This window comes from Poecile atricapillus, chromosome 2, assembly GCF_030490865.1.
Source record: "Poecile atricapillus isolate bPoeAtr1 chromosome 2, bPoeAtr1.hap1, whole genome shotgun sequence".
In the NCBI taxonomy this organism is placed as follows: domain Eukaryota; kingdom Metazoa; phylum Chordata; class Aves; order Passeriformes; family Paridae; genus Poecile; species Poecile atricapillus.
The window spans coordinates 102,981,326-102,997,058 of NC_081250.1; the positions used below are offsets into that span (position 1 = coordinate 102,981,326).

General features: G+C 38.7%; 1 protein-coding gene across 7 annotated transcripts in view; it reads right to left on the reverse strand.

Annotated features, from left to right (window-relative positions):
- Positions 1-1,220: 1,220 nt before the first annotated feature.
- The window catches only part of PTPRM (protein tyrosine phosphatase receptor type M), a 449,216-nt gene continuing 434,703 nt past the window's right edge, over positions 1,221-15,733 (reverse strand). For all 7 annotated transcript variants that reach the window (XM_058830649.1, XM_058830647.1, XM_058830643.1 and 4 more), the window contains 5 exons: positions 13,686-13,817; positions 10,514-10,639; positions 8,589-8,752; positions 6,381-6,516; positions 1,221-2,118 (listed from right to left, as the gene is read on the reverse strand). In XM_058830649.1, the coding sequence (XP_058686632.1) occupies positions 2,065-2,118; positions 6,381-6,516; positions 8,589-8,752; positions 10,514-10,639; positions 13,686-13,817 (612 nt within the window). In that variant the 3' untranslated portion in view covers positions 1,221-2,064. The remainder of the gene's footprint in view (positions 2,119-6,380; positions 6,517-8,588; positions 8,753-10,513; positions 10,640-13,685; positions 13,818-15,733) is intronic.

A 15,733-nucleotide genomic window follows, 5' to 3' on the forward strand; every position in this document is an offset into this window, starting at 1 on the left:
CATCCTTGAATGGGCTTTCCGATAAAGCTTTGGAAGTACTGAGCAGTTGCTATGCTTGCAACGTCTCCTTGAAACTTCTGAGTGAGAAAATGTTCTGCAGTTCTAGCAGATGGCTCAGCAAGCCATTGCTGACTCATTCACCCTTTTTGCTGCTTTGTTGCTGCAACAAAGGCAATTCTCAGCATATCCAGACATTGCTCAGTGCTTTGTAGAAAGGGGAACCATCCAAACACCATGGAAGATCAGCACAGCCATTCTCAGGAGCATTAATGGTGTAAACCTGTCCACTGGCAATACTGACAACAGCTCTAGTAATGGAGCAGTTTCATGATTTTTTGAGTTAACTTCCTCACCAGCCATTCTAGTATTGGTGTCCTTAACGTCTTTAAGAGAAGGAATTACATTCCCCTCATAGCAGTCATACATCTCAAGAACAAGAGCACCCTCTTGGTGCTCCCACAGCAGCAGCAGGCACAGAGGGAGTGGCAGGGAATACCCAGGGCTGCAGAGGGTTGCTGTGACAAGACCAAGTGCTGCTAGCACAACACCATGTCTTCTTCAGAGCAGGCCATCTTTCAGGCTCTGCATTTGTGCAAGTGTACTTTTAAGCATTCAATTCACCTCTTTCATACACTGGCACAGCATATCTTACTCCACCCTGGTGAGCTGCATCCAGCTCCAGGGATCCCAGCAAAAGGCTGAGACAATTGCAATTGTTCAGCCTGGAGAAGAGAAGGCTTCAAGGTGACCTAATTGCAACCCTCCAGTACCTGAAGGGAGCCTACAAGAAAGATGCAGATGCACTTTTTACAAGGGGTTGTAGTGACAGGACAAGAGGGAATGGATTAAAACTGAGCAACAGCCAATTTAGATCAAATATTAGGAATAATTTTTCACTTTGATAGTGGTGCCCAGAAAAGCTGTGGATGCCCCATTCCTGAAGTGTTCAAGGCCAGGCTGGATGGGGTTTTGAACAACCTGGTCTAGTGTAAGGTGTCCCAACCCATGGCAGGGGCGTTGGAATGAGAGGATCTTTAAGGTCCCTTCCAACCCAAACCATTCTATGATTCTGTGATTCTATGACCTCACTATTGGCTGGATCAACACTGGATCACACAATAAACACTCACTGGAGGTAGCTCAGTATTTACTAGATTTAATCTAGAAAAGAGGCTTAGTTAGAGGCACTCAGATGCCAAGAGATATTAAATTAAACAAAATTTTATCATGTATGTAATTATTTATTGAGCTGAGAATCCATACAAGGTAAACAAATGTTTACACTATCATACAGTAAGCATTTCCAGGGCTTAATAAAAATGATTGTCACTCACTGTGCTTCACCAAAAAAAATCATTTTAATGAATAAATAATTTGATGAAATCAAAAAATATTTACAATATAAACAAATGAAAAAGCTTTGGATATATTAATCTGAGCATCCTGTCTTTTGCATTTTCTAACTGCATTTCCATCAAGATTCTCTCTCTGAAATGGTACAAAGTGGATAGAAATTACAACTCAACAAAGTTATCATGATTTGGTACGTCTTTCTGTTAGTTCAGATAAGCTACATATGATTTGTTTGTTATGCACGTGTTAGAATACAAATATAACTAAAATCATATATTATCAAAATGCCAGACAGCATTCTCCACAGAACAGAAATGTACACTAGGCTGTGACAATAACTGAGAATCACAGGCAACAAAATGTAACAGAAAAAGTACAAATTCCTTCATAAGAATATAATTGTGCTCTCTTATTTACCAGAGGACTATGCTGCTTCACCACATCAATGGCTGAGTATGAGTACGGTGTTCAAGGACTGCCACGTGGTTCAGTGTAGGCTCACAGGGGTGCCAAGCAGCGGCTTCAGAGTGGGAATCGGGCAGTGCAAGCGGTTTTATAAACATCTTTTGGGGCTCTTAAAAAGAGCCAATTATACAAAGCAGTAGAAGCATAACACTGAGAAGTCTTCATCTCATTTACACAGACATCATGAAGTGACTTGCTTTGTTTGTGGTAGTGAAAGGAGGAGCTTTGTCTGTGCTGTTTAGACAATCAGCCAGAATTCAAGTATTCTAAAGCCACTTCGTAGCAGAATTTGTATTGATCCTGAAAAATCAAAAGAAAACCACAAAGTCAGTTATTGAAGAAACTTAATTAAAGGGGTCAATATCTCTCTCCTGTTAAAATTATTTACTATCAGCTATTGCCAGTGGGAACCAGTTTGCAAATCCAATTTATGTTCAGATAAGAAAATCATTATATTAACCAGACAATAGACACTAGACATAGTAACTTATGGTACTGCTCAGGTTAGATGAGTATTTAGCTGCTTTAACACACTTGTATGAGAAAAACTGACTGCACGTAAGCAAATTGACTTGCAACCCTTCTGTCATCTGTCAAAATGCTCATGTAGCACTTTATGAGAATTGGAGTTACTGAAATTCCTCCCTGAAAATGTTTATCTTAAAATAGACCCAGTGTTTCGTACTTCCCTGACTGCAACTTTTATTTTAATGTTATTCAGGCACTTGCTACATTTCAGGGCATTAGTTGCGTAGTTACTGTTGGTCCTCTATCTCCAACCCAAACTTTGCAATAGCCTTGTGAGATGGGGCCTGAGCTAAATTAATTGGATTAATTCCAATTAATTTTTAGCAACTGACAGTGATGCTTAAGTTAGATTCTCCTGGCTCTCTCCCAGGCTAAGTTTTCAGGTGCCAGCCCTATGCTTCAAACAGAGACCTGATGGTTTTATTTTTAAGTTCTTGGAAACAGAGCAAGTCCCAGGGAAATCCCCTTCCTGAGGGATGCAAACCCACTCTGCATTTTTGTTGACAAAGGGTTATGACTTGGCCCCTTTCACGTCTTCAGTGGAATAGAGAGGACAGATGTTTGTCCACTGTGAAACTTTTAAATGATGCACTCACTGATGACTTCCCAGTTTTATGTGCATACATACCCCTCTCTTATTTCCATTCTTGCTACTTGCAATACTTAAAAATATTACAAGTATTTAAATGAAAAAAAAGATGAAACAAATAGTAAGTGCAGGTTTCCTGAATTTAAGGGCTCTGGCTTCTGAAAATTCAATTTGGAAACATCTGCTAGTTTTAAGACTATTTCTGTTACTGAAATGCCTCTTTTTCTTATGCAATTTATTCAATTAATAAAGGGTAACTAAGCATATATTGCCATTTAGGAACAACAACAGATTTAACAAGCTGCCAGCACTCAGCCTTGCCCAACATCATGAGTAGTAAGATCTTCAGATATATTCTCTTTTCACTGAAGCAAAGACTTCAAAGGATTAAATCTTTTGCCCCTTACTTGTGATTTTGGGTCACATTTTAGCTGAGAAGAAGAGTCCACTTAACATGCAAAAGACCATATACTATTAATAAAATGAAAAAGCTATGAACAAGCATGGACCATTTCGAAGTTCTTTTGTTGAGAGATGTCATGTCGTAAGAAAACAAGTCTTAGGTGCACATATAACCTAAGTGATGAGTGAGTGAATTGTATGTGAGGGTTTAAAGTCCTGCAGGGTTCCATAAACTGCTTGTGTCTTCTTCAGAATAAGAAAAGAATATAAAAAGAGAAGAAAGGAAAGAAGAGAGCATTATGTAAATTCATTTTCTGCTTTTATTGCATATATGTTTCCAAATAAATGGAAATTGTTCTATAACTACATAACAGATCAAAACAAGAGATCAGCCACTCATCCATTTCTACTCTTTCACGCTCATTTTATGCTGATTTTCTGATCCAGCAGAATAACTGTCATTTTCAGTAAACTGAACACCTGTCTCAAAGAGCAGACATATCTTATTTCCCACTGTGTTCACTTCACTAGTGTCCTTTGTACATTTTTATTATTCACTTGATGGTGGCTATTAAAAATCTGTTTAGACTATCTAGATTCAGAGAGGTTAAATTTAAATTTATTTTCTAGGACACCTGTGGGTAGGCCCAATAACATTAATCACCAAATGCTTTGGGCATTCCATAAGAGATATTTTGCAATATCATGTGTTGCCTTTGTATGACAGCTGAAAAAAATCAGATTTCCATACTGTAGGGATGTGGCATTCAGATTTTTACACTTGGAGGAAAACCAAAGGTTTCACTGAAATTAAGAGATTAATCTCTAAGTATGGATGGTAAAGACTTTTATCTAGTCAGAAAGTGCATGACATGTATTGATAAAGCAGTCTTAAAACTATTTTTGTGAAATAATGTAATGATTTTGAGCATTTAATCTTTTACCATAAAATTTTACAAGGTAGATGAATATTACTGTTCCTTTTTCCAACAGAGAAACTGAGGCAAAGACATTAATAGAAGAAAGGTCATACAGGAAAAAGTCAGTAACAAAATTAGGAAAAGAATTCAAGTGTCCCAATTCCCTTTACCATGAAGTAATCTACATTGGAATTGAATCCTGGCTAATTCAAATATTTGTTCCTATGAGATGACTGACCACAACTGAAGAGATGTCATTCTAATTCTGTTCAGTCAGTGCATTATGTGAGAATGGGAAAGATCCTGGTTGTCCCTGGCCTTTATTCCTCTGTCTGTTAAAAAAAGGAAAACAGTACTGATCTCCTTCATGAGTGCTTTGAAATTTCCTAATAAAAAAAAGGCCCTACAAGGCCTTTCTGTGCCTTCCACACATTCCCAATACCACTCTCAATTTACTAAAAGGAACTTTTATATCTAAAATAATACATTTAGCTTTTTTGATTAAAAAAACTCTCTGCTGAAAAATGGAGACAACTGCCTGACAAATCTATATCTGGAGAACTGTCACAAATGGGAATTTATAGAGAGCATTTTCTTTAACTGTACATCTACACTGGTAATTTTCTTTTTATTTCTATAAAATAAATGAATAAGAGATCAGTGAGTTCTGTGGACTTAAGCTCTAGGAGAATGGAGAACATCAGACCTGCCAAATCCCTGTCTAAACTCTGCTACATGAATGAAGAAGTAGGACATTTTTCTTCATATCTAGGAAATAAAAATGTATGGTTCTCAGCGAGATGATTCTCCTCCTGAGAATATAAACTAGAGGAAAAGAAGCCAAACAAGCTGCTCCCTCCCACCACTGTGGAAGTTTGATAGTTTCTCACTGATACAAGACTCACAGTTCTACACTGCTGGCTCATGGCCCTGTGGTGCTGCTTATGAACTCCCTCCTTGCTTTGCACAGCTGACAACATCTGGCCTTTTTCCATGTGCTTGACCAGAGCTGGGCCTAGGGAGAGTTTGGGACTTCAGAGGCAGGCTAGGAGAGAGCACTGTGATGGGGGATGTGGTGGGAGCAATTCTCCCACAGGAGAGAGGAGGCACGGCCATCCATGTTTTGGGGAGGTGGAGATCCCTCCCTACCTGCCTTCACCTGTCTATGAAAGCCTTGCTCTTTCTGCCTATTCTCCAGCGTGTGCCACACTCAGCTCATCTGAGGGGGTCCTCTCCTAAAATGACAAGAGGTTGGACCTGCTCAGTGAGAAGTATCCTGCCTCATCCTGAGCATGCTATAGAAAAGTTGCTGAAATTACCCCAACTTGTTTAACCAGAGCTTGCAAAATTGGCTCAGATTGGGTTAACATCCCTGAAAGTGCCCAGATGCTGCTTCCTCCTGCCTGTGATATTAAATCAAATGCAGCTGCCTCTTAAGCAGCCACCTCTGCAGCACGATGTTGTGAAAGTGTCTTTTATAGCCCAGGCTTCAGAACAGGGCATCATGCTACACCCATCTCCAAGTACAAAACTACACACTGGAGTGTAAGAACCTGCTGGTTTAAGCTGTTCTGCAGCTCTTCTGGCATAGCAGCTGGCACTTCAGCAGTTCTCCATTTAGGAAAAAAGCTCATAAAACACTCTCTAGGAAAATAATTGCACATGGCCCCTTGTTTCTGAACTTCTTTAATCTTTCTATGAGATAGAGCAACCATAATTAAATGCAATATTCTGGATGTCAAACTGAAATTCATGGCTTTGATAAATATTAGGCAATTAAGCTATTTATAAAATATATAATTTGAAAATCTGGCATTTAATTTTATATAACTATTATTTCTACCATGCAAGACCACTTGGTTCAGCTTGCTAGAAAAGAAAATTAATAAGGATGTTCATCTGAAAGTTTAAAACTCTTAAAAAATTCAAATGAACAGAGACAAAGTCTCCTTGGGAAGAAAGCAGAGTAAAAATACTCTTACAAGTGAAGTGACTTCATTATCCCCTTTGAAAATGACTTGCTTGCTTTGTGAACAACTCCCACTGCAAATCCTGGAAATCTTACTGACTCTTCTGAGAAAAAGAACATTTTCTATTTAATGGTGCAGTTAAAAAGCTCATACCAGAAGGTCCACCATGTTAGGCTTATTATTCCTCAGTGTCTTCACAGCATGGAATACATCAACAGCCCTCTGATGTCGAAGCATTTCACAAACAATACTGATTGCACAAAACGTCCCACTGCGGCCGCCTCCATTCCTGCAGTGAAAGTGATAAAATGGCTCAGTTACAATGGACTCTGTGTCACAAGTGTACAGCAACAGGGATGGCTCCAGAAGGCATTGAGTTCCAGCAGGGAGAAACCACAGAACATTCCTGGCCCCAGAGGCTGCTGAACTCCAGGCAAAACCTGATTTTTAATTGGAATTAGCATGCTGAAAGATTTTAAAGCTATGATTCAGAAGTCAGCAGGCTGACAGCCTGGAGGGAATTGAATGGCTGAGGTTTGCATCACCCTTCAGTGAACACTGGAGACAGCACAAAGAGGATGCTAAAATAAGGATAAAGTACTTTTAGTTTCAGTTCAACTCTGCATTGTAAACACACATGGCTGCGATGAGCATCAGGCCTGGAAATGCCACAGAGAATGCAAATCTTTGAGTCCTTTTGTTCCAGATTCTGGTTCTTTCCTCCTGGACACAAAGGCATTTCAGAGGAACTGCAAAAGCACCAGAAGTCTCATTTGTGGGAGTCCTGGCGGCTTTGCTTGGTATGGCACTGGGTGGTGCTGCCATGTCCCCCTGGCTGATCTCAGCTCCTGGTAGCAGGAAGAGTGGGGCTTGCTGCCTGGCAAGGACTGCTTCTAAAGGCTGATGTATTCCCCCTCCACCCACAGTTATCAGAGGATGAGAACCCAAAGCAAATAGCTAACAAAGAAGCCAGGCACAAGTGTTCATATATGTGATCAAATACAGTATTTAATAATACTTTATCCCTGGTTATTTTTAATCTCCAAGAGAATCTCTTTCTTTCTGGAAACCCCATTATTTCTACACTTATTCTAATCAGATTCTTTAGGCTGTGCTTCACTGAAAATAATAAACCTTAATAATTACCAGAATGCAGACTAGTTAGGTAGCAGGTCTTTCAAACAAGCTTTGCAAATGGTTGATTTTCAAAGGAAGATACAACGTTGCACATCTGTCACATCCAGGCATCATGAAAAGAATGCTCTCTGCTGCCAAAACAGTGCCTGATATTGTGGGACTGTTCGAGAATTTTAATTAAAATAAAGTCATTTAAAAGGATTATATTAGAGCTTTTTCTTTCTTTACTGCCTGGAAGTGACGCATGTGTGATGTTGTACAACTATTTAATATCATCAGCCACCTCAGAGATAACAGTAATTTGCACTTCAAAAGGGTCTTTTCAGCTAAAGATCTCAAAACATTAATTAATCACACTGCACAATGCTCCTTTGATGAAAGTATTATTATCCCCATACTACAGATGGAGAAACTGAAGAGCAATGACTTTTTCAAGGTCAGTGATATTGGGAATTATTAATATACTCTTAGATTTTCCTCCATCATTCTGACATGGGGTCCCAACTTCTGAACATGGCTTTCCTGTTAGCAGGTCCCTTCTCCATCATGGCAACACCTTTACACAGACGTTTAAACGAAGTCAAATACAGCTTCAACTGCTGAAGACTCAGCCTCAGAAGATCAGCTACTTCTAAGGGCAAAAGCACGTATGACTATTAAACCATATCAAAAGAAGGACAGTGGCAGAGTGGATGAGAGTCTGCATCAGTGGAGCACAAAGTCACAAGAGGACAAAAATATATACCATTATTAGTGAAAGGTAAGGCAATTACAGGATCATCCTAACTGGTCTGTCACACCACTTTTACTCCTGTGCTTTATGCCTGGATAATTAATCACCCCTCCAAAACTACTTATTTCTATGGTCCTTATCTGCAGAAATAAAAAGTACATTGTTCTGAAGGCACATTTTTGATTTACTGTGAATAAATATGAAACTTTCCCATTTGCAAGAGTCACTGGGCATTTTTATATAAAATAGAGTTAACTCAAACCCATCATCTTTTCATAGGGCTCTAACAAAGGACAGATGGGGAAACTCATGAATCTGCATTAAAATTACACAATTCCTCTTGCATTCAAAGCTTTTAAATGAGCAGTTGTATTATTTATTCAGTTCCAGATTAGAGAGATGCCTCTTCACCTCATCACCAATCTTCCAAAGCCTAGCACAAGTTCTGTGACAGTATTCCCTTACTTCTCTCTTCTGCTCCCAGTACTTACAAGCAATGTACAACTGTGCGTCCCTCTCCCCCGTTGTATTCCTCCTGCCACTTATCCACCTGACGGATGAGCTTCAAGAAGGAGCGTTTAGAAACCGGAGTGTCCCTGTACATGGGCCATCCCAGGAACTGGAACTGCTGCACCATCCGATAGCCGTCCTGGGGCTGTAGAGATCCGGACAAAAGCAGGAAAAGTAACAGTTGTTTTTTGGCACATAATTTAGATATTTGCATCAGTGAGGGGAGCGGATGATTGCTGACAAACTGCTAATGTAATTTCAACTGCCCTTGAGGATTTATGGCTTTTAATTTCCAATGGAGTTGTTAGAACGAGAGTTTTTAAAAAGACTGCTATACAATAGGCTACATTATAGCAATAGTACATCTGCATGATCAAGCAATTAACTAATTAATATGATAGGAGGAACTTGGTAGGAAAGACAGAGCTGCAACGTAACTTCAATTATATACTGTTTTCATATATAAGCTTCAGTATTTTTAAGAACGTTTACGTGTTTCTGTCCTTTTTTACAAGAAAGGTCAAAACCTCTCTAGATATTTTGAAGCAGGAAACATTAAAAAAACAAAACTGAACCCTCAGATGTTTCTGGCTTATAAAAAATATCTAACTACATTTTATTTTATTGTGTTCTACTGCAGCAGTCAGAACCCCTCTGGTGAAACGTTACTGAACAGTTGCTTTATGGTGATTTAAAATAAAAAAGGAGCACAGAACAAGGGATAGTGGCAGAAAATTATAGTCCTTTGAAAAGGGCATAATAAACATGCACATGAAAACTGGTTTTGTAGTCTAGAGTTTGCCACGTCAGTGCAAAGTGAGGGCATTTTAGTGCCACTCTTAAAGTGAACAACACACAGAAACGTTGGCATTATATTTTATTCTCTAGAGTAAGAGTTAATAGAGAGGATGTAAGATTAACACAATACGGGAATAAACCAAACTGGATGCAGCATTAGATATGCTCTCCAATCAGTTTTGTGTGTTTTATGTCAAAGTCTGGAATCTACTGATTTCCTGTCCGGTTTCTTTCAGATGATGGCCCTTCTTACCAAAGCCTATCAGCCAGACCCAGTGCCTGCTGGAGGTTGTGTTTTTTATATTGCTGCATTTACTGCAAATTCCAGGCCTTCATAGTATTAAAGAAGTATTTGAAGCTTTAAAATCTGTTTCCTTGTTTGGATATTAACACATTTTTGGTGTCTTTCCCTGCCCAGTGAGCTACCAGGTCCCAGGGAAGTTCTTGATTTTTTTTTCAGAAGGGAGTGCTGCTTATTCCTAACTACAGCTTTTTGGTGGTTGATATGAGTCCATTGCAAAGACCCCCTGGATGGCAAGAGATACCTGGTCTGCGGTAGACTCTTTTTTCCAGTCAGCTTGAAAGACATGCCTCGTTTAGTCTTCTGTCAATTTTATGGGAGCATAAAAGCTGGATACAAGAACAACCTGCTTGCCCTTCTGAAGTGGTTACATATGTAATGAAGTGTGGCTAGTGAGGCAGAATCTTTGCTAAGAGGCTGGTTTGCTATTGGAAAACATGATTAGTATCAGTGCACAGCTTTCTTCACATAACACAGGATACAAATATACGGGATGGCTAATTTCAAACTGTTAAAAACAGCACTGATTTCAGCATTTTTTGGCTATCATACAATCTGAATACTGCATTTATTTCATTTGCATTTAACATACTTGAGATACGTATTAAAATATTTTTTACTTAATATTGTACACAGAAGGCTTTTTTCCTCTGTGATTGTGATGTGACACAGTATTGCGCCATTACTTACAAATAAATAAGCTGAAAAATGGAAATGGTTCTATATGAGTTCAGCTTTCATTTTTATGATTTGAGTAAACTCAACTCATCTACTGAGACAAAACTGTTTTGCAAACAAGATCCTTACTCTGGCTGCATTATAAATTCGGAATATCCGGCTGATGATGTCTTCTTCTAAGTCAGCTGATACAAACTCCACCTGAATAGGACCATGCCGGTGGACTCCATTTTCTGGCCAGTACTGAGGACACAGCTGTGGGAGACCATGGAAAAAGAACACTGTTAATCACCTTGGATTTCATGCTGGCTCAACATAATCTTCTGTATTTTAATTTTTTGTACATGTACTACTGGAATTCTTGCACAGTATCTTTATAAAATACATGATGCAGCAAGTTCAGTTTTGAGCACTCTGCTGTCATAATTCCTTTTCATGTACCTAACATGCTGTTTCTGGCTGCTGTACTTTCAGTGTCTGGTGTTTGGGGTAAAGCACTTCTGACACTCAACATTAGTTCTACAATATAATACAACTAAACAGGGAGAGGTTGACAAATATTGCCGTATCTTGGAGACAGCGGAAGCTGAAGACCAAAGGCCTGGTATCTTCAACTGCCCTGAATAGTTGCTAATGATTCAAACTGCATTAGAATGTGTGATTTATACTAGGAAGGGTACATCAATTCTCAAAACTTGGGACTTAACTTTCACATGTGTTTCACCCATGACTGATGATATTGGCTAATACCAGCATTGCTTTAAACTTTCAGTAATTGCTTAATTTCATCTTGTTAGTGACACCTGAAAATATTAATTATGCTTTCTTCAGTTCTCAGAAAAAATTGCTTCAAGGTATCTAAACATTGCAAAGTAAAATTCCTATTATCTTGCACAGTTTCAGTGTCTAATAATGTGACAATGCCTTAATCCAGGAACCAATTACCATCTGTGTTAATACTTTAAAGATTGAATCAATAATTTGCAAGAAGGTTTTTTGGAGCTAGAAACTGCCTGTCCATTTTTTTTCATGAAAATCCTAATGATTTTTTTTTTTCCAGGGATATTTAGAGCAGTTCGAGCATGTAGCTTTTGTAAGCATTCACCGAAATTAAATATGAACTCATGAAATTCTGTTTGCTTGCAGAAGCATTGATGTCATATTTGGAACTTTTTATTTCATTCAGTAAAACAGCTGTGGTCTTCATTCTGCTGCATTGCTGTTGGTCCAGATCTGAGCTGACAAATCACATTTACTCCAGATGTTGTTTTGCATTTCTTATAATACTTAGTCCTCAACAAAGCTGTTTAGAGATGACTACATTTTAGGAAAACATAATCATTTACTACACCAATTAAAAAAGAAAACACAGTCTGATTTGCAGGAGATCACTTTAACAAGTTAAACCCAGAAATTTTAAGTAGGAAAATATATTTTCATTTTTTTTAACTCCCCCTATGATTTGGTCTGCTGAGACAACTGCTTTCCAAATATTGTCTAAATCTTACACAAATTTTTATTATGAAATATGTTGGTGTACAGAATAGCAAAACAGTGCATACGACTGTTGCAAATGCCAGTGCTCAGATCATTTAACATGTGCACAGTTTAGTACACATCTTTCAAATACATAGGAATACAGTTCTAACAGATCTCTGAAAAATGCTTAAATGATAATAAGCAGAGCTGTTTGGTGGGGCTGTTTTAGAAAGCTAAGATTTTTCAAGTTCTAAAGAAACCAAAAGCATTTAAGTCTGCACATTTTACATGCAAGTGATGCTAGCGACTCTCTTCAAGTCAGAGTCACTCTGAAGGGTTGAATTTCATTTCCCAATGGAGCATAACGATCCACATAAATGGTAATATCTAAACAGAACTGTAAACACTTCATATATACATAAATAATAATCATAACAGTAATTATTAATAAATCTGAATGTAATGTGTGTTTTTAATAAGCTTTGCCCTCTCTCCACTTCTGTTTGCTCTGAGGGTTTTCAGATTTATTCCTAATGAAAAGATTTTTATTCGCATTAAGAGGTAAAAGGTTTAACATACTGCAGAGGCAGGTGCATTAACTGCATATCCCAATAGCTTTTAAATCCTGTGAGGCTAATAAATGCTTGGAATAGCCATGCCCTATTGTAAATTCAAAACACAGCCAACAAATTAAAAAACACTCTGTTCAGCAGTCCCTAACAGTCTGTCTCCCTTGAGTCTTTCCTTATTCACTCAGAAAATAATCTTAGATTCATGAATAAAAGTTTTGTCTTTCATTTCTATCTTTCCTCCCTACAGAGAGCACAGGGCTTAGAATCAGAAATTCAGTCTTTAAAACAGTGTGTGGAATTCCTACATGTTCCTTTGAAAAACCAAAAGGAAGATTAGTATCTTTTAAAAACAAATTCTACATGTTAAAAAGAACAGGAGAGATTTTTTAAAGTATATGCAATACCAAACAAAGCTAAAAAGATTCTTGATCATTAATTGACCTGCAGTCTGCTCTAAAAAATTACAGTTGCTCTCAGCGAATAGTTAACAAATATTTACATATTAAGAATCCAGATTACCACCACATTATTCCAGCAGAGGGCTGGTGCAGTTTGTTTGTATCTTTGTAAGAATTTGGGATTGTGCAGTTGTGAGTCAGGCTCTGGGACACTTAGTGATTAATCCTAGTGATTAAATTTCCAACCAGTAGGTTCAGTTTTCCAATTTTCTGAACATGTATAGCACGTGCAACTCTTTTGTAAGGTAATTACATTCCCCTACATGTTTCGTTGCCCTGTTTTCTATTCCAAAAGATGCTTAGTCTCCAATGTTTAATTTCTTTCTCCTAGCTTTGTTCCTATCTCCTTGCTAATGATAACATCATTTTGTGCAACACCCAACACAGATTTTCACACTGGGAACACCTATTCCCCGGTAAGGAGACCAAGGTCATTTACCTGTTTCAGGCAGGTAAACGAACAGCTGCTGGCTTCTGTTTATGATTTTGGCCACTATAGCATGTTTCAAACTTGAGTCAGAATTCTACAACTGAAATTTCTGGGTTTTAGCAGCCCTTCCTAAAACATGTTCTCCTAGAATTAATTACAGGTGCATGCACTTATGTGTGTGTGCATTAACATTTGGTGGAGAAGCTGCTGCTGCTGGTCTATGAGTATCAATCTGCAAACTACAAATCAATGTTTTAGTGTGTAAGTATTTAATGTTGTTTTTACAAAACTAATTACATCCTAAGGCTGTTCTGAAACACTGAGGCACTCCTCTTTTGAATGAAATATTTTTCTGGACTTACTTGTGCAGGATCCACATCATTCAACATAACTACTGAAGTGCAGTGATAATCTAGGACGAGCCTCCAGAAATCTTTGACAGTATTTGGTAAGGGATGCTGCGTAACTATAAAAGCTGATGGTTGCTTGTAGCTCTGCAAAGAAGTAACAAAATGATGAGAAGAATGGTAAGAGAGAAAAAATCCATTTAGCAGAATGTCAGTCATAGCCCCAAAACTTCAGGACTGAAAGCATATTTCTATTTTCTGTATAATTAATATATTGTTTTCAGCTCTTTCCTGAGATCTTATACACTTCAAAGTTAATAAACTGTATTTAGGCAGGATATAATTTCTGCAGATGTTATATTTCTAAAATGTATTTCATGCCACAGGCATTGAGTAAAATCATCAGAGGTTTTTGCTTCCAATGCAACTCCTACAAGATTTTGAGCAACAGATTTGTTTTGAGCTGTTAATGGACAGATTAATCTTGGTTGTTTGCATTTAGCTCTAAATTTGAATGATGCCTGTGAAAGGAAATATCTAGTTATTCTTCAGAAATATTGTTGAAATTCTGGTCTATCTGACAGCAGCGATGATACCCAGGGGATAAATTTCAGTGCTCTTTGTTTCTTTTAGTACCAGAGAATGTCATTGACTGAGCTGTTTGCTGGAACTTTTCCATCATGGCTCTCAAACCAGCATTTGCACTTACATGCTTCTGAGTGTTGAAAGCTACTGTGGCCATAATGGGGCAAAGGTTGGGAGGGGGTGCCAGTGCCTTCATTAAGGAGGGTAGGGAAGTCTCCGCATTCTTTGAACTGAAGCATTTGCACCACCACAGAGATCCAATCAGATCAGCTACTGCAGGCAAATGGTGTCATTCCTGGGGCTGTCCTGTGTAGGGCCAAGATTTGGACTTTGACTCAGCAGGTGCCAAGAGGATGGTGTCAGACTCTTTTTGGTGATGCCCAGTGTAAGGACAAGGAGCAATGGCCATAAGCTAAAATAAAAAAGTTCCAGCCTCAAGGTGAGGAAGACTTTCTTCACACTGAGCGTGGCAGAGCACTGGAACATGCTGCCTAGGGAGGTTGTGGAGTCTCCCTCTCTGGAGACATTCAAAATGCACCTGGACATGTTCCCATGTCACCTGCTGAGGGTGACCCTGCTTGGCAGGAGGGTCAGACCACATGATCTCCAGAGGTCTCTTCCAACCCTAGTAATTATGGGATTTGGTGACCCTTGTGGGTCCCTTCCAACTCAGGATATTCTATGATTCTATGATCATTGTTTCACAGTCACTGAGGAGACCACAGAAAATAATTTCACTGTGTTTTGGGTACAGATGCAGACATGCAAAACTTTGGTCCTTTGTTTCAGCACATGGCAACCAGCAGGTAATGATGCTGCTCCTACATTAGGCAGCTGCTTTCTATCCTACTAGTCCTGCCTTGCTGGAAGTTTCATGCAGATGAGAGATGTCCAAAGGGGTCTCCATTAATCACTCAATTAGAAGCATCAGAAGATTTTTTTGGGAAAACTGTTCTGATACTGAATAACAAAAACTGTGCTTGCTACCCCTTTTTCTTGAAGTGAGCTCTGAAGGCTTACATGAGGTGATTCAACACCTCAATGGATTCAAGTGGAGAGGGGGAAACAATCTTGCTTGCTGGAGATTGAGTGTTTAGAGAGATGGACAAAAGTCTGCTCTTGTCCATCAGTTCAGGGATGTTGGAGATGCCTGGCTAAAGTGCTTCAGGTAGAAAGCAACTTAAATCACCTCCTCCCTTGGAGTCTTTTGCCCAGATACAGGTCTGTATGTAGCCCATTGTTTCAATAGCGAAGAAGGGAAGCATCTTCAAAGCAAGTATTAAGGCCCTCCTCTTTCTGAGCTTTTTTAATTCACAGAACAAAACAGTACTGAAGCCTCCAGGAAAGAAGGCAATGTAATGGCAATTGCAATGCAGTTGCAAACTGCAGATTAAGGCAGCTCCCTTCTAATATGAAATGTCATTGACCTACTGTAGAAGCTAGACAAGTCACTTAGACTTCTGTTCTCAGTTTCTCTA